Below are 21,188 nucleotides of genomic sequence, written 5' to 3'. Positions count from 1 at the left end.
CTTTGATACCCAAAACCTTGTTTTGTTGCTCTGATGAAGCATGTGCAGGAGACTGTAGTAGCTGCTATGTCCTGCTGTCAGAAGTCCTTCAAAATTATGAGCATAATACGAGGACTTGCTACTTCTTCCCTTTCAGAATGTGTTCTGTTACAGTGTGAGGTCAAAGAATATCAGCAAACTACAGTAAGTTCTTAAGACCTCTATTAACTAATATTGTGTTGGCCAGAACACAAAATCTTAACCACCCGGTGTATCACTCCGAGCCTTCGTCCAGGAAAAATCTTTAAATTGTGACAAAGAGGCCAACTGCGACTTCGTACAGGTAATTTTACTGATATTTAATATTACCGATGTAATTTACGAACTTAAGTGAACGTATAACTATACTGCATAACGTTTTGTAGGCTGTCGTCATAATAACGCATTGAGAAATTCGTGTGTCTATGCCTGTCCTCTAGTGGAGAATTTGTGTCACAGCTTATTCACAAAATGCCTCCCATAGAGCAGGCAGTATAGGAGGATCGAGATGGCGGTGGTTCAAGAGAACCTGAAATAAATGTCTCGTAATTCAAGTAACTTACACCTTGTCATCAAGTGCCACTCTGTGAAGTGGGTTAGCAGTAATCCCAGAGACTCTACACCAACAAAAATGAACTACATTAATCACCGCGAGCCATCAGTCAATCGCTCTTCAAAGTAACACCTGTGCTCATCGGCGACCTTATTGTTGCTATTGGCATGAGTAAGAGTGCTAGTTTCTAAACAGAAGCATATGGATTAGTATTCTAAAACTCAGGAATAAGATCCCAAGTCCTATAGCAAATGAAGTGGTGTTTAAATACATATGCTGGTCAACTACTGTGCATACAAAAAGCACCACTGACACATTCCTTTCTTTGTAGAATCTTGCTGTGATAATTTTGCTTTTCTATAATAATTTTTTCCTTAAAAGTGAGGCACAATTCGTAAATATGGGCAATCAATAATAATAATAATAATAATAATAATAATAATAATAATAATAATAATAATAATCACCTCTACATATATAAACTAGCCTACATGGGTAGGTTTTATAACACTGGGCATTTTAAAACATACATACATACATACATACATTATCATTATAGACTGTTATGCCTTTCAGCGTTCAGTCTGCAAGCCTGTGAATTTACTAAACGTCGCCACAATCCTCGATTTGCAACTAGTAATGTGGCCTCATTTAGTTCTATACCTCTTATCTTTAAATCGTTAGAAACTGAGTCTAACCATCATCATCGTCTTGGTTTACCTCTACTTCTCTTACCCTCCATAGCAGAGTCCATTATTCTCCTAGGTAACCTATCCTCCTCCATTCGCCTCACGACCCCACCACCGAAGCCGGTTTATGCCTACAGCTTTATCCACCGAGTTCATTCCTAAATTAGCCCTTATCTCCTCATTCCGAGTACCATCCTGCCATTGTTCCCACCCGTTTGTACCAGCAATCATTCTTGCTACTTTCATGTCTGTTACTTCTAACTTATGAATAAGATATCCTGAGTCCACTCAGCTTTCGCTCCCATAAAGCAAAGTTCGTCTGAAAACAGACCGATGTAAAGATAGTTTCGTCTGGGAGCTGACTTCCTTCTTACAGAATACTGTTGATCGCAACTGCGAGCTCACTGCATTAGCTTTACGACACCTTGATTCAATCTCACATTACCATCCTGGGAAAACACACAACCCACTTGAAATTATCGACCTGTTCTAGCTTTGTATCATCAATCTGACATTCTATTCTGTTGAATTTCTTACCTACTGACATCAATTTAGTCTTCGAGAGGCTAATTTTCATACCATACTCATTGCACCTATTTTCAAGTTCCAAGATATTACACTGCAGGCTTTCGGCACAATCTGCCATTAAGACCAAGTCGTCAGCATAGGCCAGACTGCTTACTACATTTCCACCTAACTGAATCCCTCCCTGCCATTTTATACCTTTCAGCAGATGATCCATGTAAACTACGAACAGCAAAGGTAAAAGATTACAGCCTTGTCTAACCCCTGTGAGTACCCTGAACCAAGAACTCATTCTACCATCAATTCTCACTGAAGCTCAATTGTCAACATAAATGCCTTTGATTTATTTTAATAATCTACCTCTAATTCCATAGTCCCCCAGTATGGCGAACATCTTTTCCCTCGGTACTCTGTCATATGCTTTCTCTAGATCTACGAAACATAAACACAACTGCCTATTCCTCTCGTAGCATTTTTCAATTACCTGGCGCATACTGAAAATCTGATCCTGACAGCCTCTCTGTGGTCTGAAACCACACTGGTTTTCATCCAACTGCCTCTCAACGACTGATCGCACTCTCCCTTCCAAGATGCCAGTGAATACTTTGCCTGGTATACTAATCAATGAGATACATCGATAGTTGTTGCAATCCTTCCTGTTCCCTTGCTTATAGATAGGGGCAATTACTGCTTTTGTCCAATCTGAAGGTACCTTACCAACACTCCATGCTAATTTTACTACTCTAGGAAGCCATTTCATCCCTGCCTTCCCACTATACTTCACCATTTCAGGTCTAATTTCATCTATCCCTGCTGCTTTATGACAATGGAGTTTATTTACCATCCTTTCCACTTCCTCAAGCATAATTTCACCAACATCATTTTCCTCCTCCCCATGAGCTTGGCTGTTTGCAACACCAGGATGATTTCCTTTTACATTGAGAAGACGTTTAAAATATTCCCTCCACCTCTCCAGTGATTCCCTGGGATCTATTATGAGTTCACCTGAATTACTCAAAACACTGTTCATTTCCTTTTCCCCTCCCTTCCTAAGATTCTTTATTACTGTCCAGAAAGGTTTCCCTGCTGCTTGACCTAGCCTTTCCAGGTTGTTACCAAAATCTTCCCACGCCTTCTTTTTGGATTCAACAACTATTTGTTTCGCTCTGTTTCTTTCATCTACGTACAAATCCCTGTCTGCCTCGGCCCTTGTTTGAAGCCATTTTTGATAAGCCTTCTTTTTACATTTACAAGCTGCTCTCACTTCATCATTCCACCAAGATGTTCGCCTCTTCCCATCTTTACACAGAGATGTTCCTAGGCATTCTCTTGCTGTTTCTACTACAGCATCCCTGTATGCCACCCATCCACTTTCTATATCCTGAACCTGCTGACTGTCTACCGTTTGAAACTTCTCACTAATCATATCCATGTACTTCTGTCTAATTTCCTCATCCTGGAGATTTTCTACCCTTATTCGTTTGCAGACAGATTTCACTTTCTCTACCCTAGGCCTAGAGATACTTAGTTCACTACAGATGAGATAGTGGTCTGTATCATTGAAAAATCCGCAGAAAACTCGTACATTCCTAACAAATTTCCTGAATTTGAAGTCTGTTAAGATATAGTCTATTATGGATCTGGTACCCCTAGCCTCCCATGTGTAGCGGTGAATAGCCTTATGCTTGAAGAATGTATTCGTAACAGCTAAACCCATACTAGCACAGAACTCAGCAAACGCTTCCCATTCCCATTAGCTTCCATATCTTCCCCACATTTACCAATCACCCTTTCGTATCCTTCAGTTCTATTCCAAACTCTCGCATTGAAATCGCCCATTAGCACTATTCTATCCTTGTTGTTGACCCTGACCACGATGTCACTCAATGCTTCATAAAACTTGTCAACTTCATCCTCATCTGCACCCTCACATGGTGAATACATGGACACAATTCTAGTCCTAATTCCTCCAACTGACAAATCTACCCACATCATTCACTCATTTACGTGCCTAACAGAAACTATGTTGCGTGCAATGGTATTCCTGATCAAGAGCCCAACCCCAGACTGTGCCCTTCCCTTTCTAACACCTGTCAAGTACACTTTATAATCTCCTATCTCTTCCTCGTTATCTCCCCTTACCCCAATATCACTTACCACTTACTCCTAGTACATCCAGATGCATCCTCTTTGCTGACTCAGCCAGTTCTACTTTCTTTCTTCCATAAGCCCCATTAATATTGATAGCTCCCCATCGAATTCCATTTCGTTCGCCAAGTTGTTTCCAAGAAGTCCCTCACCTGTCAAATGGGAGTGGGACTCTGTTACTCACATAGGTCGGAGGCTTGCTTAAAATGTTCTGAGCTCAGTAAATTCATGAAGCAGGATGCTACCCTGCTTGCACATAGTCCAAGTGAGGATCTCTCCTCTAACGGGTTATGGACCACCGGTGAATTGTATAGTCCTAGCCGCCTGAGCACAAGGAGGGCCATGACTCAGAATATGTCCGAGATGCCCACTCCCATTCCAAAGCAACTGGTATCCCGACTCTCAGGACCACTTACTAGGCCACTCAACCGTTGCCCATGGTCCACGAACTAGGACGTGACTACAGTGACCCACAAACATTTTAAAAGGGACATTGAAAAGTTAAGAGCATTTGACTGATATAGATTAAGTACGGTAACTTTTTATTGTATTGTCAAGATAAATTTAGATTTTTAACACTGACTTTCAGTGATGTATTATTCTACACATCAGTCTTGCTCATCATTCTGTTTGGTTCCAGTCTTAGAAGTCTTACACAGAAAGCTTAATTGTGACATGACAAGCAATTTCCCTGTGCTTTCCCTGTTTTCCTAGAAAACAGGTACCCTGAATGATAGACCGAACCTGGACAAGACTACATCAAAAGTTCTGCCACATACTGAACAGGTTAGCAGTACATGGTTACCACCACAAGATTTGTGTAAAGATTCACTTCCATGAGCCAGATGAAACTTGCGTGTGCAGCCTGTGCCATTGTGTGTGAGAAAGGTACCACATAACTTTGTGCCAACAAAGAACGATCTCCATCACAGAGTACAGTGAAATGTGAATGGTAAATTCTGTTCTTGCACCTTTGTGTGCAATTATATTATTATTATTATTATTATTATTATTATTATTATTATTATTATTAAAACTCTAGTGAATTAACATGCCTAGGTCTTGTATTATTATTATTATTATTATTATTATTATTATTATATATCTTTGCACTAAGGTGAATTCCCATACCATGCACAAATAAGCATTAAATGCTGTAATGACTGATGGTTGCAATATTCTTAAAGTAATAAGAAAGTTTGAAAAATTAAATGAAATCAAATGCTTCGTAACTCGAATAAAAATGACGTTACTCACCATCCAATACCCAATTGAAATTGTTGTGCATGTAGAAACGAAAATCTAGAAAAGGTAAAAAGAAAATAATGTTACTGTGACTTGAAAGTTTCAATACACATAAATAACTACTGCACAGTTCTCAAAGCTAGAAATATTTCTAGAGGAAGAAAATACAGAGCATTTATACAGTTATATTCTTGAAATATGTCAACACTCGGAAAAGTCTTCGAAGCTGTAGAAGTAACATCGAACTCCACAGTAATTAAAGCTATATGATCATACAATACATCACTATATCTCATATTTATTCAGAGGAATAACTAATTACCCAACCAAACTACCGTATCATTTATTCACAGGAACAACCAATTGTATAACCAAACTACCTTTAACCTTACTCATCGGAACTGATGTGGGCGAAGTTAGTTTCATGAGACATGACCTTAAATAGCAATCTGACCTCTAAAATAAAAATATAATTCCATATTCCATTTAAGTAAAGAAATCAGACATTAAAGTAGTAGTATTCATAGTTTCTTATCAGAACAATATCCAAATAGCTCTGTTCTTGGAAATAGTCCAGTCACTTAGTCGATTCTATCATTTCGATCGGACTTTTCACCGCCTACTTACCGCGAGATGTATTCAGACGATACCATACACCGTATGAAAGAGCAAAGATGACAGCTTCAGCAACAAAAGCAATCTTCGCTCCTGTACGTACGTATTTCAGGACCGTTGACTTGGGGCGTTTCTTCAACATAATTTCATACAGAATTTTGAAAGGGCCGAAATAAACAGATGTGTCTTCACGCCCATCCTACTGTTTTCCGACCTTCTTTTTCTCTAAGTAAGTTTAATGCCAACTTTTCTCTGTGTCCTACCAACATAATAAACATTAGGCGTATAACAATCCTCCTTTATATCTATTTTTACTTTATTTTTATTTTCGTTCTTATTTCTGTTTCCCCAGCAGTGGTTGTATAACTTCGAAAATAATTTTAGAAGACTACAGTTGAAGACTGAGGGGGAAGTTATCCGTTCTGAGGTTGAAAAATACTGCATTGCAGAGATATGGTGACTTGATGACTGCATTTTTTCCCCCTTCCCTTTGAAGTTTGAACCGAACCGAAAGAAGTTATTTCAGTTCCTACTCTGTAATGTATGGTAAGATAAATGGGGCGTCAGCTGATCGAGTAGCTCTTGGGCCATAGCTGTGGAGTTTTTGGCTAACTGGTTTTTGTTTGTGAAAGGTATATCAGTACATACGTGGAGGAAAAATATACTTAGGACATCTGGCGCAGAGATCACACCAGTCCCATGTGCCCCCAACCGTAGTAGAACCTATTTGATCTGAGTACACTTCCCGTATTGAAAAAGCTATGTAAACGGGGACTCAGTTCGGATTGAGTCTCAAGGTCGATACGGTAAAATCTGCGATCGTATCGTACTCAGTTCGAATTGAGTTCCATGTAAACGCGGATCGTACTGAGATCGTATTGAAAACGACTGCGCACACACTCCATGTTTGTTCTGCCAAAAATTATCATAATTAAAGTTCAGCCGAAATAACAAATATAATAAGCCAGTAAATATATTTACCCGTATAAATGATCAGCAACTGCAATCATATTATAAGACGGCCAGCCCTGGCGATTAAGAAAATCACCATAACGTTCTGTTGGGGGGGGGGGGGGGGGAGGGGTAAATATGGAATGTGTGTTCTATCTATTGCACCAATTACCGTACATTTGGAATACCACACATACTTTCAAAGTTGAAAGTTATCTCCTAGGCTTCTACTTCATTTGGCGTTTTTAAATTCTAAGAGGTGATATCGATTTGACTACAATTCTGCATCGTCTGTATACGTCGATGTTGCCTGGCGGATTCAATACGATATTCAAATACTACATGTAAACGGGGATCTTAAATGTAGTAATGTGTCGTTGCGACGTAAAGCAAAAAAGAAAAAAGAAATACAGTTTAGACCTCGTAAATATTATTATTAGCGAAAGGATTTTAAGGTGAAGCACCTTACCAAAAATATAGCTACTTTCATACAGATGTGTCGTATATGTGTTTGGGGGGTATGAAATGAAGCGAAATAAACACAATTTGTTGCACCTTTTAACCCCCCGCCCTCTTTTTTTTTTTTTTTTTTTTTGTAAAATTACCACATGTTGCCACCTTTTCCCTTCTACACTAGTGTCCAAAAGTGAAACATAAGTTGCGAGTAAGCAGGGCAACAGGAAATAGACCGCAAATAGCACCAAATACAGTAGAGACAATACACGACACTGAGCGAGATATCGAGGGACAGCTATTGGAGCTCACTCTAGCGGATAGACCTGAACGGTACTGATTCTGTCATAAGAGCACGTGTATTTTTGTGTGACGTTTTTGGTGTTATTTATGCGTTTTCAGTGAGTTGGCATAATTAAATAGTAGCGTGTGTCATTCCTTGATATCTCCTCTCAACATGAGGGGAAAGGTATGTGCTGTGTTTGGCTGCAGTAATTACGAAGTAGAGAAAAATGCGCGGTCGTTCTTCAGGTTCCCTCGTGACAAGAACATGTAAGTAATATTGTGTTTGCATATATATTCTTCCAGTGACAGTGATTTTTATAGTACTTCATAATCTTCTGACCTGCTCGACCCATATTTTAACGGGCTTAAAATATAATACGCATATTTGATTGTGTAGTGCAGCAGTTAACCTTCAATACCGATGTGTTGTTGTAGGTGTGAACTGTGGGTTTTGAAATGTCACAGAAGCGATTTGGATAAAGTGTACAAGAAAGAAGGGACGTTACGCTCTTATAAGAATTATAAGATCTGTTCAGATCATTTCCAGGCCAGCGACTTTAAAACTCCTCGACTATACAGCCAAGGGTATGTTACATTTTTACTCTAATTGTACGTAAATATTCCTCAAAGCATCACTATCGACAACATTTTCAAACTTTTCTTTCTTTTATCCCTCTTCTCAGATTAAAGCCGAGATTTTATAGATTTTCTTTCTGTTAGTAGGTTTCATGTTAAGAGGAAAATTGTCCAGCTATTAAATGTTAATTCATTGCATCATATGTGTAAGGAATGTGCCGATATTTTTATTGACAAATGTCTTAATGTGATAATACAATGTTTTCAAATGAGGAAAAAAGACAAATCCAACCGTAAGATTTCAGGCAGGTATGCTAAAGCTAAAAAAGTAATGCATAAATGGAAGATCAAGCCATTTCACACCTTGTTTATATGTCTAATTTCAGTCTTTGAATAATAACCTTTTAAATAATTCTTCATTCATTTATCCAGAATTGCTTTAGCAACTTCGAAGTTAATATCTCAATACCACTTTCTTTCTAGACGTAATTTATTTATCCATTTCCGTATATACATTTCCATTGATATTTGAATTTAGCGCGATTTGTTCAGGTCAAGTCACTAGGAGCGCCACCGTCGAATTGTCTCCCATTTTAGCAAGGCGAAATCCGTAAGTGTCGTGTATTGTCTCTACTGTATTTGATAGCACGACATATGCACCTGCCAACTTTACGTGTTCGCTCTGTATAGGAAAAGAGTGTTCGCTGCTTTGACTAGCGGCGTGACCGCAAGATAAACACAGCCATTGCCTGCGCCCCATATTCCCTAAGTCGTGTTTGCCCTGTTATAGTGTGCGGAGTGTAGCCTCGTAGTCATCGTGGCAACATAATGACACAACGACGTCATTTGGACCCCGTTTTGCAGGATAGAATACTCGGCCGCCTGGAAGCAGGCCAGACACAGACTGAAGTCGCCGTAACCTTGAATGTGCCACAAAGTGTCATTTCCAGGCTTTGGAGACGATTTCGAGACACAGGAGATGTTAGTCGTAGGCCAGAACCAGGTCGACCAAGGGTAACCACCCCACAGCAGGACCGATATCTGGCCTTAACCACCCGACGAAATCGGAGTGCTCCTGCAAGACAATATTGTCGGCGGAGCTTGCAGCCGTCTCAGGGGTTGCCGTTTCCCGGCAAACTGTGTACCGGAGGCTCAGAACAGCAGGGGTGTTTGCCCGACGTCCAGCGGTGTGCATCTCGCTCACTCCAGCACAGAGACGGGCCCGTTTAGTGTGGAGCCGCCAACATCGAAACTGGATCATGAATGAATGGAGGCATGTGCTCTTCACAGACGATAATAATAATGCTATTTGTTTTACGTCCCATTAACTACTCTTTTACGGTTTTCGGAGAAGCCGAGGTGCCGGAATTTAGTCCCGCAGGAGTTCTTTTACGTGCCAGTAAATCTACCGACACGAGGCTGACGTATTTGAGCACCTTCAAATACCACCAGACTGAGCCAGGATCGAACCTGCCAAGTTGGGGTCAGAAGGCCAGCGCCTTAACCGTCTGAGCCACTCAGGCCGGCGTTCACAGACGAATCCCGCTTCAGTTTGCAGAACGATTCCCGTCGCACATTAATCTGGAGCGAACCGGGTAGCCGATACAACCACAGGAACATCGTGGAACGGGACTAGTATGGTAGTGGTGGCGTCATGCTGTGGTGCGGCATCATATTGAATGGCCGTACGGACCTGCACATCTTCATCGGTGGTCCGAGGAACACTTAACGCTCGGAGATGAGGTACTGAGACCACATGTTCGACTCTTCAGAGGTGCGGTTGGTCCAGACTTCCTCTTAATGGACGATAATGCCCGACCGCACCGCGCTGTTCTGGTAGATGAATTTCTGGCTGGGGAAGACATTCATCGCATGGACTGGCCAGCGAGGTCTGAGGATCTGAATCCTATAGAACATGCCTGGGATGCATTGGGGAGGCGGATTGCATCCCGTCAGCCTCCACCAAGGACCTTCCAAGACCTTCGCATTGCCCTTTCGGAGGAATGGGATTGACTGCCACAAGAGCTCTTGGACCATCTGATAGAGAGCATGCCACGTCGCTGCGAAGCGTGTGTGGCCGTAAGGGGTAACCATACACCCTATCAACAGCATATTTTATTGTGGAAGACATTGCCAAGTTTTGTTAGTTGTTGTCAAAGGTGTACTTTAGCTATCAGAACCTTCCTGACACAGTTTATTTTTTGACAAGTCGTGTGACATATGGTGTGAGTCAGCTTTCGTTTGTTCAGCAATCCGTCTGACATTCCTGTCAGGCGGTATGGCCTCGTTTAGTGATTATGCTTAACTTTTGGACACTAGTGTATTTCATGCTTCAACATCTATCCCCCCTATTTTTATCTGCGTTTTTAAAAGATTAGACAGAATCGCTTTTCTCTTCAACGCGGTTTGGGCGAAAACTTTGATAAAATCGAATGCTTCATTTGTGCCCTAGACTCAACGGACGCAGAAGTCATCAGGCAGGCCCAACATTTACTCAACAACAAAGACCTAGAGCAACCTAGAATTGGAACTTTTTGTATTGCATGGCTACAAGTCGTTGCCTGATGCGATTCAGAGTTTGGAAGAAGTTGATGGGTCTTAGGGAGAACGTTGATGGATTTGCTACAGACAAATTCGATTTAAATTTGAATAAACCTCCTTTACGAGTGCTGACAAGATATGCTCCATTAGTTTCTGAAGATGTCGAGCGGAGTATATCTCTCTCTATATTTAAGAATCTACCGAGCTCAAAGCGGCAGCGACTTACTGTCAAAAACATTGAAATGTTGAGTGCAAACCAGTACAACAAGTTTATTAATTATTCGAATCCAGTAAATGGGATAAGGAAAGTTCATGTGACTGGTTTAAAGCTTAATAACATGATTTCATCAACACCTTTTTGTATATATTTTCAGAACTACTTTTCCCCCTTTTATGACAATACTTTGCACCTTAAAACCCTTTCCTCATTATTATTATTATTATTATTATTATTATTATTATTATTATTATTATTATTATTATTATTATTATTATTATTAAAAGAGTTTGCTAAGAACAGGTTTGGCAAATCAGTCCGACTGTTCTAGTGGACAGATTTGCTTAATTTTTGTTTACTTCTCTCCGGAATTACCTGCCGGTGAATCATGAGACATTGATAGGTCTCTAAGTTCAGCCAACATTGAATAATTATAAAATCAAATCCTTAAATGATCACTCCAATAATTGGAGGCGAAGGGTTACCCTAAACCCCAATACATTCTGTATTTAGCAGGTTGGTAGGCGACTAACACTTTCATTAATATTCTGATATATGTGATTGTCATCGTTAGTAATGTCATTGCTTGCAGCCATGTTTGATTACTACCTGTCAAGCCAGATAGTAGGCCTATATATAATACTTCCTCTGATCACGGAAGAATACTATTCGCTGTTATCTTTGATTATCTAACTTTTCCCAGCTTCCAAATATATTCAACAGATGGTAGTGTGTTCCTAATAACTTACATGCTGCTAACAGGAAAAAACGTCTGCGAACAAACAGACCCCATCATGACATACGCCCTAGACATTGTCTGGGAACACCTGTTTCGACACTAGAAAGAGTGAAGGCCATGTATCTTAAGGCTGAAGAAAACATAGTGAAGCGGGGAGTAAAGCAGAGAGCAGAGCAGCGAGCAAAGCATTTTATTATCAACGCGCCGATGAAGGAGGTTGGTGGTCATAGTGAAGCGGAGGGCAAAGCAACGAGCAGTGCGCGCCAACAGACTTCGCAGTCAGGTAGTGAATAATGGACGAGTTGTTTATGCTGGAAAATTCTGCATTAAAATCTGGCATGTGATGCAAAACGGAGATACCAGTACCAGTAGAAGTTGTAATGTGCACCCAATAACCCAGTGACGAAAGAGCCTGGTGAGAAATATTAGATTAGCTGTCCTAGATATTCTCGGAATGAGTTGATTTTAGTCTTCAGTTGTTTAGGGCTAGTCAGAGTATTAAATCACAAAATACATTCCTACGTTTCCTCGTGCATATATAAGTCAGTAACGAAACATTCTGGTGAGAAATATTATCCGGGAAGCCTGAATGTGTCTCCACACACGCAGCGTCTCAATACAAAACGATTACCGGTACCGAAAAAGGCAAACGCAGGCTAAATACCATTTAAATGTTATTCTAAAATATATTATTAAACCTTTACTACAGGCCACGTCCGTAGCTGCCGCCCTCGAAAGCCCGGATTATTCTCATAAGCCAAAAATGTAAGATGGCAAGAGGGCCGGTATGTGTTTTAAAACAGTACATGCATCTCATCTCCTTTGACGGTGTACCTGAGGAGGGCTGCACAACTTCGGAATGAGGACAACGAACGATTTAACTACAGCGGAAAGCCAGCTATTGCTACGGTCAACCGGCTTACGAGAAGTCCCGTAGAAATGCCGCTTCGCAACGCGATAGTTTTTTTTTTGCTAGGGGCTTTACGTCGCACCGACACAGATAGGTCTTATGGCGACGATGGGATAGGAAAGGCCTAGGAGTTGGAAGGAAGCGGCCGTGGCCTTAATTAAGGTACAGCCCCAGCATTTGCCTGGTGTGAAAATGGGAAACCACGGAAAACCATTTTCAGGGCTGCCGATAGTGGGATACGAACCTACTATCTCCCGGATGCAAGCTCACAGCCGCGCGCCTCTACGCGCACGGCCAACTCGCCCGGTACGCGATAGTTTAAACATTAGCATAGTTAGGGACCTGCCCTAACAAAACTCACCTCATCTCCTATAGGCGCAAAATGTCAATACACTTTACACTGATATCTCAAAAACCAGTTACGGTAATACAGTACATATTCTGTAATGGGAACAAAGATTCCACAACCTCGCTCTCGGATGAAAAAAATAAAACTACCAGTTATTACCGGACGATTTGAGATGTTACGAATTTTTAACTAACATACCAAGTAGAACAAGTAATAAAAGCTTATTATATTGGAATTAGTCAAGTTTGCCCAGATTCCTTAAATTTATGGCACGTGTAAAATCATCTAAAAACTACTACAGTAATTTAGTATATCTACATACTTGTTTTCATTTCTGCAGCAACTTCATCCCAAAGCTTATCTAAAACAAAGCGATTGTGGTGTTGTGCGTCCTTTTAGCCCCACAGACCATTACGAATATAAACAGCACTAATTAATTGATCGATATCCATGTTGGATCCAAGGTAAGAGCAGCGAGCAAAGCAGCGAAATCAAATTATTTTGAACGCCCGCTTTGCTCTCTCCTCGTGATAAAAGTGACGCTCTGCTCTCCGCTGCACTATGCAAGCTCCCACTTGCAAACATGTGTATGATTTCGCTGCTTTGCTCGCTGCTCTACTCTCTGCTTTGCTCCCCGCTCCACTATTTTTTCAGCCTTAAAGAAGTTCTCTGCATGGCAAAAACGCTCCTTCAAGACTAACCTATGAGCTCACAAGACATCCGTTCTATGTAGAAGAACTGCGATTAAAAATCCCATTGCCTTCTACGACACAATACAAGCTTTACATTAAGAACTGCAGGATTAAAAAGCGAATAAATATGGATTGAATTTTACCAAACAGGCGGCATGATGACGTTAGAATGGATGAATTCTGACTACGAACTGCGGCATACCATAACGCGCTTCTTATTAAATGTTCATAAGGGCAGGCAAAACAATATGACAACGATAGGCATATCAAGACGAGTTATCTGACCTATTTACAGTATAACGAATGCTGCGGAGCAGTACGGGTCCTCTAATTATTATTATTATTATTATTATTATTATTATTATTATTATTATTATTATTATTTGTATCAATTTAGAAAGGCTCGGCTTGTGCCGGTAACATAATGGGCTGACTCGGCCTAAGCAAGGAGTCACCCTCTTGATTATGAAACTAGAGGTACATATATGTACAGATATTTACAACAGAAATAATTACAACATATACATTTCAATCAATCAATCAATCAATACTGATTTGCATTTAGGGCAGTCGCCCAGGTGGCGGATTCCCTATCTGTTGCTTTCCTAGCCTTTTCCGAAATGATTTCAAAGAAATTGGAAATTTATTGAACGTCTCCCTTGGTAAGTTATTCCAATCCCTAACTCCCCTTCCTATAAATGAATATTTGCCCCAGTTTGTCCTCTTGAATTCCAACTTTATATTCATATTGTGATCTTTCCTACTTTTATAAATGCCATTCAAACTTATTCGTCTACTAATGTCATTCCACGCCAACTCTCCGCTGACAGCTCGGAACATACCACTTAGTCGAGCAGCTCTTCTTCTTTCTCTCAATTCTTCCCAACCCAAACATTGCAATATTTTTGTAACGCTACTCTTTTGTCGGAAACCACCCAGAACAAATCGAGCTGCTTTTCTTTGGATTTTTTCCAGTTCTTGAATCAGGTAATCCTGGTGAGGGTCCCATACACTGGAACCATACTCTAGTTGGGGTCTTACCAGAGACTTATATGCCCTCTCCTTTACATCCATACTACAACCCCTAACCACCCTCATAACCATGTGCAGAGATCGGTACCCTTTATTTACAATCCCATTTATGTGATTACCCCAATGAAGATCTTTCCTTATATTAACACCTAGATACTTACAATGATCCCCAAAAGGAACTTTCACCCCATCAACGCAGTAATTAAAACTGAGAGGACTTTTCCTATTTGTGAAACTCACCACCTGACTTTTAACCCCGTTTATCATCATACCATTGCCTGCTGTCCATCTCACAACATTTTCGACGTCACGCTGCAGTTGCTCACAATCTTGTAACTTATTTATCACTCTATAGAGAATAACATCATCCGCAAAAAGCCTTACCTCCGATTCCACTCCTTTACTCATATCATTTATATATATAAGAAAACATAAAGGTCCGATAATACTGCCTTGAGGAATTCCCCTCTTAATTATTACAGGGTCAGATAAAGCTTCACCTACCCTAATTCTCTGAGATCTGTTTTCTAGAAATATAGCAACCCGTTCAGTCTTTCTTTTGTCTAGTCCTATTGCACTCATTTTTGCCAGTAGTCTCCCATGATCCACCCTATCAAATGCTTTAGACAGGTCAATCGCGATACAGTCCATTTGACCTCCAGAATCCAAGATATCTGCTATATCTTGCTGGAATCCTACAAGTTGAGCTTCAGTGGAATAACCCTTCCTAAAACCGAATTGCCTTCTATCGAACCAGTTATTAATTTCGCAAACATGTCTAATATAATCAGAAAGAATGCCTTCCCAAAGCTTGCATACAATGCATGTCAAACTTACTGGCCTGTAATTTTCAGCTTTATGCCTATCGCCCTTTCCTTTATACACAGGGGCAACAATAGCAACTCTCCATCCATCTGGTATAGCTCCTCCGACCAAACAATAATCAAATAAGTACTTCAGATATGGTACTATATCCCAACCCATTGTCTTTAGTATATCTCCAGAAATCTGATCAATTCCAGCCGCTTTTCTAGTTTTCAACTTTTGCATCTTATTGTAAATGTCATTGTTATCATATGTAAATTTCATTACTTCTTTGGCCTTAGTCTCCTCCTCTATCTCGACATATTCCTTGTAACCAACAATCTTTACATACTGCTGACTGAATACTTCTGCCTTTTGAAGATCCTCACATACACACTCCCCTTGTTCATTAATTATTCCTGGAATGTCCTTCTTGGAACCTGTTTCTGCCTTAAAATACCTATACATACCCTTCAATTTTTTGCTAAAATTCGTTTGACTGCCAATTATGCTTGCCATCATGTTATCCTTAGCTGCCTTCTTTGCTAGATTCAATTTTCTAGTAAGCTCCTTCAATTTCTCCTTACTTCCACAGCCATTTCTAACTCTATTTCTTTCCAGTCTGCACCTCCTTCTTAGTCTCTTTATTTCTCTATTATAATAAGGTGGGTCTTTACCATTCCTTACCACCCTTAATGGTACAAACCTGTTTTCGCATTCCTCAACAATTTCTTTAAACCCATCCCAGAGTCTGTTTACATTTTTATTTACCGTTTTCCACCGATCATAATTACATTTTAGAAACTGCCTCATACCTGCTTTATCAGCCATATGGTACTGCTTAACAGTCCTACTTTTAAGACCTTCCTTTCTATCACATTTATTTTAAACTACCACAAAAACAGCTTCATGATCACTAATACCATCTATTACTTCAGTTTCCCTATAGAGCTCATCTGGTTTTATCAGCACCACATCCAGGATATTTTTCCCTCTGGTTGGTTCCATCACTTTCTGAATCAGCTGTCCTTCCCATATTAACTTATTTGCCATTTGTTGGTCATGCTTCCTGTCGTTCGCATTTCCTTCCCAATTGACATCTGGCAAATTCAGATCTCCCGCTACAATCACATTTCTTTCCATGTCGTTTCCCACATAGCTGACTATCCTATCAAATAATTCCGAATCCGCGTCAGTGCTACCCTTTCCCGATCTGTACACTCCAAATATATCAAGTTGCCTATTATCTTTAGAAACGAGTCTTACACCTAGAATTTCATGTGTCTCATCTTTAACTTTTTCGTAGCTTACAAATTCTTCTTTCACCAGAATGAACACTCCCCCTCGCACCATTCCTATCCTATCTCTACGATACACACTCCAGTGCCGTGAGAAAATTTCTGCATCCATTATATCATTTCTCAGCCATGATTCAACTCCTATTACAATATCTGGTAAATATATATCTATTAAATTACTTAATTCCATTCCTTTCCTTACAATACTTCTACAGTTCAACACTAACGATTTTATGTCATCCCTACTTGATTTCCAGTTCCCTGTTCTCTTATCACCGCTCCCTAGGCCATCCCGTTTCCCTGAATGTACCTCCGTATTACCCTTCCAAACAAATTTCCTAACTTATATGTACCACTGCGGTTTAAATGAAGGCCATCTGAGCGCAGATCCCTATCTCCTACCCACCCATTAGGATCTAGAAATTTCACTCCCAGTTTCCCACATACCCACTCCATAGTCTCATTTAAATCCCCAATCACCCTCCAGTCAGTATCCCTTCTACACAGTATTCCACTAATAATAATCTCCGCTTTCTTAAACTTCACCCGTGCTGCATTTACCAGATCCCACACATCTCCAACTATGTTGGTACTTATATCAGCTTGCCTTACGTTGTTGGTACCAACGTGAAACACTACCACCTTCTCCTTCCCCTCCTCCCTCTCTTCTACTTTCCTCAACATCTGCCTCAACCTAATTCCTGGATAACACTCTACCCTGGTATCCTTTCCTCCACACACTTTCCCCACGTGTCTAACGATGGAATCCCCCATGACCAGAGCCTCAACCCTACCCACCTCATTTGATCCCCTCCCCTCCTGGTCAGCCCTATCTTTCCTGATAGCTGCAGAAGTTACTTCCTCCTCCATTTTCTCCTTCCCATGACCCTGTTCCACCTGTATTTTCCTATCCTCTACTCTACGTTTTCCTTTCCTACCTTTTCCCTTCCTCCTACTTCCACACATCTCACCAACAGTTCCCTGTCCCTCATCTTCCCTCTGTTGTTCTACCTGGAGTGACTCGTACCGATTTCGCACAGACACCTGTCCTGAATTCTGATCCTGAATAGAGCCCTTAGCCTGCAATCTCCTTCCCCTTAGAACATTAGACCACCTGTCTTCTACAACTCCTCCCTTTCCTTCCCCTCCCTCTTGTACACCTACTGTAACCTGTACATTGTTTGAGGGAGTCCTATCTTCCTTCCTGTCTTCTGTGAGACAATAAATACAAACAACTTCAGACTTCTTATGTCCCCGTTTTGGGAATCTGTTCTTCAGTATTACTGGAACTGCTGCCTGGATATTCATGCTCTTTGGCGTGAGTCAGAGGAAAAGTCGTTCCTAGGAACTTCCTCACAATATGGCAAGTGCTCAGGAGGGTGGCTTTCTGTAGTTCTACGTATGTGTGATGATGCAGGTTTAATGCGGCCAGAGAGCTGTGCAAGCATTTTGGAATAACACCGGTACATGATATTACTATTGGAACTGCGGTGACTGATTCTAGTTTCCACAGGCGTTGTATTTCTATTGCCAGTTCTGTGTATTTTGATATCTTTGTGGCTATTGTTGTTTGCAGATTGGAGGTATTTGGACAAGCAATTTCTATAAGGGATGCGGATCTTTTTGATTTGTCGATTAGAATAATATCTGGCCTATTGTTGCTGAGCGTGACATCGGTTATGACTTCTCGGTTCCATTGTAGTTTATATGAAGAGTTTTCGAGAATGGGTGGAGGTGTATATTTCCAATATGCAGTTGATGACTGAAGAAATCCACATTTTACAGAAAGTTTCAGGTGAATGATTTTTGCTACCTGATCATGTCGGTGGGCAACCAGAGATGATGTGCTGTATGCTCTCTGTAGTTCTGGAACAGCGGCGGCAGTTGTCTGAGACAACTGTTGGATCCTTCATGATAAATCTGCGGTAGCAATTACTTGATGTTGGAATGGCCAGAACAAATCCTTCTGTTTCTGGGAAAAGACCGGAGTAGGTCAGCCAAGCGTGCGACGCAGGTTTTTCGATATGAGGCTGATCCAATTCATGGGGGTATTTCCCGTGAATAGGTTTTTGCTTCCACATGGCCATATTCATCTCTTTTGTAGGTGGGGTAGAAACAGGCATTTCTGGTGACGACAGATTGAGAGGTGTATAGTTTATATCAGCTCTGCAAACAGCATGATGAAGACATGATGTATCAGCTCTCGAGTGGAAATATTCTCTTAGACTTGATATCAGATTGCTATGTAAATTGACAATGGATAAGAAGCCCCTACCACCTTCTGATCTTGGGAGTGTAAGACGTTCAGTTGCAGATTTAGGATGGTGCAAATGGTACCGGGTGAGTGAAACTGCTGTTTTCGTTTGTAACTGCTGGAGTTCTGTTTGGGTCCATTTTATGATACCAAAGGAGTATGTGAGCAGTGGTACGGCATACGTATTGACTGCTTTGGTAAGATGTTTAGCTCTCAGTTTTGATGATAGTACCTTGTTGAGACGTGTTATATATTGCTGCGTGACATTTCTCTTGATGTCGGCATGTTTCATACGAGTGCTCTGATGAAAACCGAGGTATTTGTACATTTCTTCTTCCTCCAGCTGTTGTATGGATTCGTCGCTTAAACTCGAAGGTGTCCCTTGTGCTGAGTAGGATCCTCTGATGACAGTTTGGGTTCTGCATTTGTCCAATCCAAACCGCATGCCTATATCTGAAGAAAACGTCTTGGTAATTGAGAAGAGATGTTGGAGATGGGGTTTGGTAGAGGCATACAGCTTAATGTCATCCATATAGAGTAGGTGGCTGATTTTGAATAGCTCTTCTCGCTTATTCTTAATGCTAAATCCATACCCATTTGTGTTCAGTAGGTAGAATAGTGGATTTAATGCCATGCAGAACCATAATGGACTCAGTGAGTCCCCTTGGAAGATCCCTCGTCGTATTGGTATGGGTCTTGTTGCAACACTGCAGTTTCTTAGAGAAACGTGAAGTGAGGTGTTCCAGTCTGCCATTACCGTCTTCAGGAAGTGAATGATTGAGGGGTAAACTTTATATAGTTCCAGAACATGTATGAGCCAAGTGTGTGGTACTGAATCAAAGGCCTTTTGGTAGTCAATGAAGCACGTGTATAGGTTCCTGGATTTATGGTGTGCTTGTTCCAGGACCACAGTGTCGATAATCAGTTGTTCCTTGCACCCCTTGGTATTCTTCTTGCAACCCGTTTGCTCCTCGGCAATGATGTGGTTTTCCACGCAGTGTTTCAGAATTATGTTGGCTATTATAAATGTAAATATCTTATATAGAGTAGATAGACATGTTATAGGCCGATACTTCGCTGGATTTTGCAGATTTTCATCCTTTGGTTTCAGATATGTGATGCCAGTGCACAGGAAAACTGGGAATGTTGCCGGGTTGTCTAAAAAATTCTGGAAATGTTGAGTCAGAAGGAAATGAGTACATGTAAATTTCTTGTAGTAATAATTGTGAATACGATCAATGCCTGGGGCCTTCCAATTCTGCAGTTTCTTGATGCTCTGTTGTATTTCTCCGATCTCAACAGCCTTGGTTGCCACATGCTTCACTTCATTAGTTCTATCTTTCAGTTCACTGATCCAATGGGCTTCCGCATTGTGCTCTATTGGGTTCGACCATACTCCCGACCAATAGCTGTGAATTTTTTCTTCGCTGGGCGTATTTCCATCTTGTGCTGCATCTTGTGTTCTCTCGTTCAGATTGTTGTAGAACTGTTTCTCATTTCTTTTGAACATCGCGTTCTGTGATTTTCTCTCTGTAGTGTTTTGGTACCTTTTGAGGCGCTTGTATAATGGGGCCAACTTTTGCTTCATGGTTTCGAGGGTTTCTTGTAGTACTGTGCTTCCAGGTTCCTCCAGACTCTGCCTTGAATTGATTTTCAGAATTCGAATAATTTTCTTATTTAGGCGTTTCTCTCTTACTCCATTCTTGTATTGCTGCAGGCGATTTACGTCCTGGCGGATTTGGATGATGCGTTCTTTCAGGCGCTTTGACCAAGGTGGTTCTCTCAATTTTTTCTTGACAGACTTATTGTTAGGCAAAACTGGCTTTCCATTGTTCAGTCGTACTGCGGCAAGTGCTGCACAGTATATAGCAGTATGTACTTCAGGGAACGTCTGATGCTCTTTCAGATATTCTGGCAAGACTTTCGAATTAAGATCTTCAATGATTTTTCCAAACTTTTTGGATGATTGCTGCCTTGGCAGTATGGGTCGTTGTGTAGGATCGGTACCAGAATATTCTAGCAGGGCCTTGTAGAATTCAACATGTGTCTTGTCATGGAGGTCAGAGTTATATGAAAGTATCACTTCGGGTGTACTTGCATGTACTGTTATATCAGTATCAGGTGGACTGTTAACCGTTGAGTCAGACTCGGTACTTTCAAGATGTGGAAAGAGTTCTTGTGTTACTTCTTGTCTGATTCTACTAAGAACAGGACCCGGGATCAAATTGTTCTTGATGATTGATCTTCGTTGATCTGCAATGCGCTGTTCAGTAACTTTCATTGTTGCATACTGA

At 40.8% G+C, this 21,188-nt stretch overlaps 1 protein-coding gene across 2 annotated transcripts in view; it reads right to left on the bottom strand.

Annotated features, from left to right (window-relative positions):
• LOC136881218 (protein CEBPZOS) overlaps nt 1-6,034 on the bottom strand; it is a 31,118-nt gene extending 25,084 nt beyond the window's left edge. Inside the window, exons 1-2 of one of the 2 annotated variants that reach the window (XM_067153945.2) lie at nt 5,806-6,034; nt 5,191-5,235 (exon numbers count right to left, since the gene is read on the bottom strand). In XM_067153945.2, the coding sequence (XP_067010046.1) occupies nt 5,191-5,235; nt 5,806-5,935 (175 nt within the window). In that variant the 5' untranslated portion in view covers nt 5,936-6,034. The remainder of the gene's footprint in view (nt 1-5,190; nt 5,236-5,805) is intronic. The other variant, XM_067153944.2, reaches the window with a different exon arrangement.
• Nucleotides 6,035-21,188: the final 15,154 nt, after the last annotated feature.

The sequence above is a fragment of the Anabrus simplex genome, chromosome 9 (genome assembly GCF_040414725.1).
Source record: "Anabrus simplex isolate iqAnaSimp1 chromosome 9, ASM4041472v1, whole genome shotgun sequence".
In the NCBI taxonomy this organism is placed as follows: Eukaryota; Metazoa; Arthropoda; class Insecta; order Orthoptera; family Tettigoniidae; genus Anabrus; species Anabrus simplex.
This window is presented reverse-complemented; position numbering and strand designations above follow the sequence as displayed.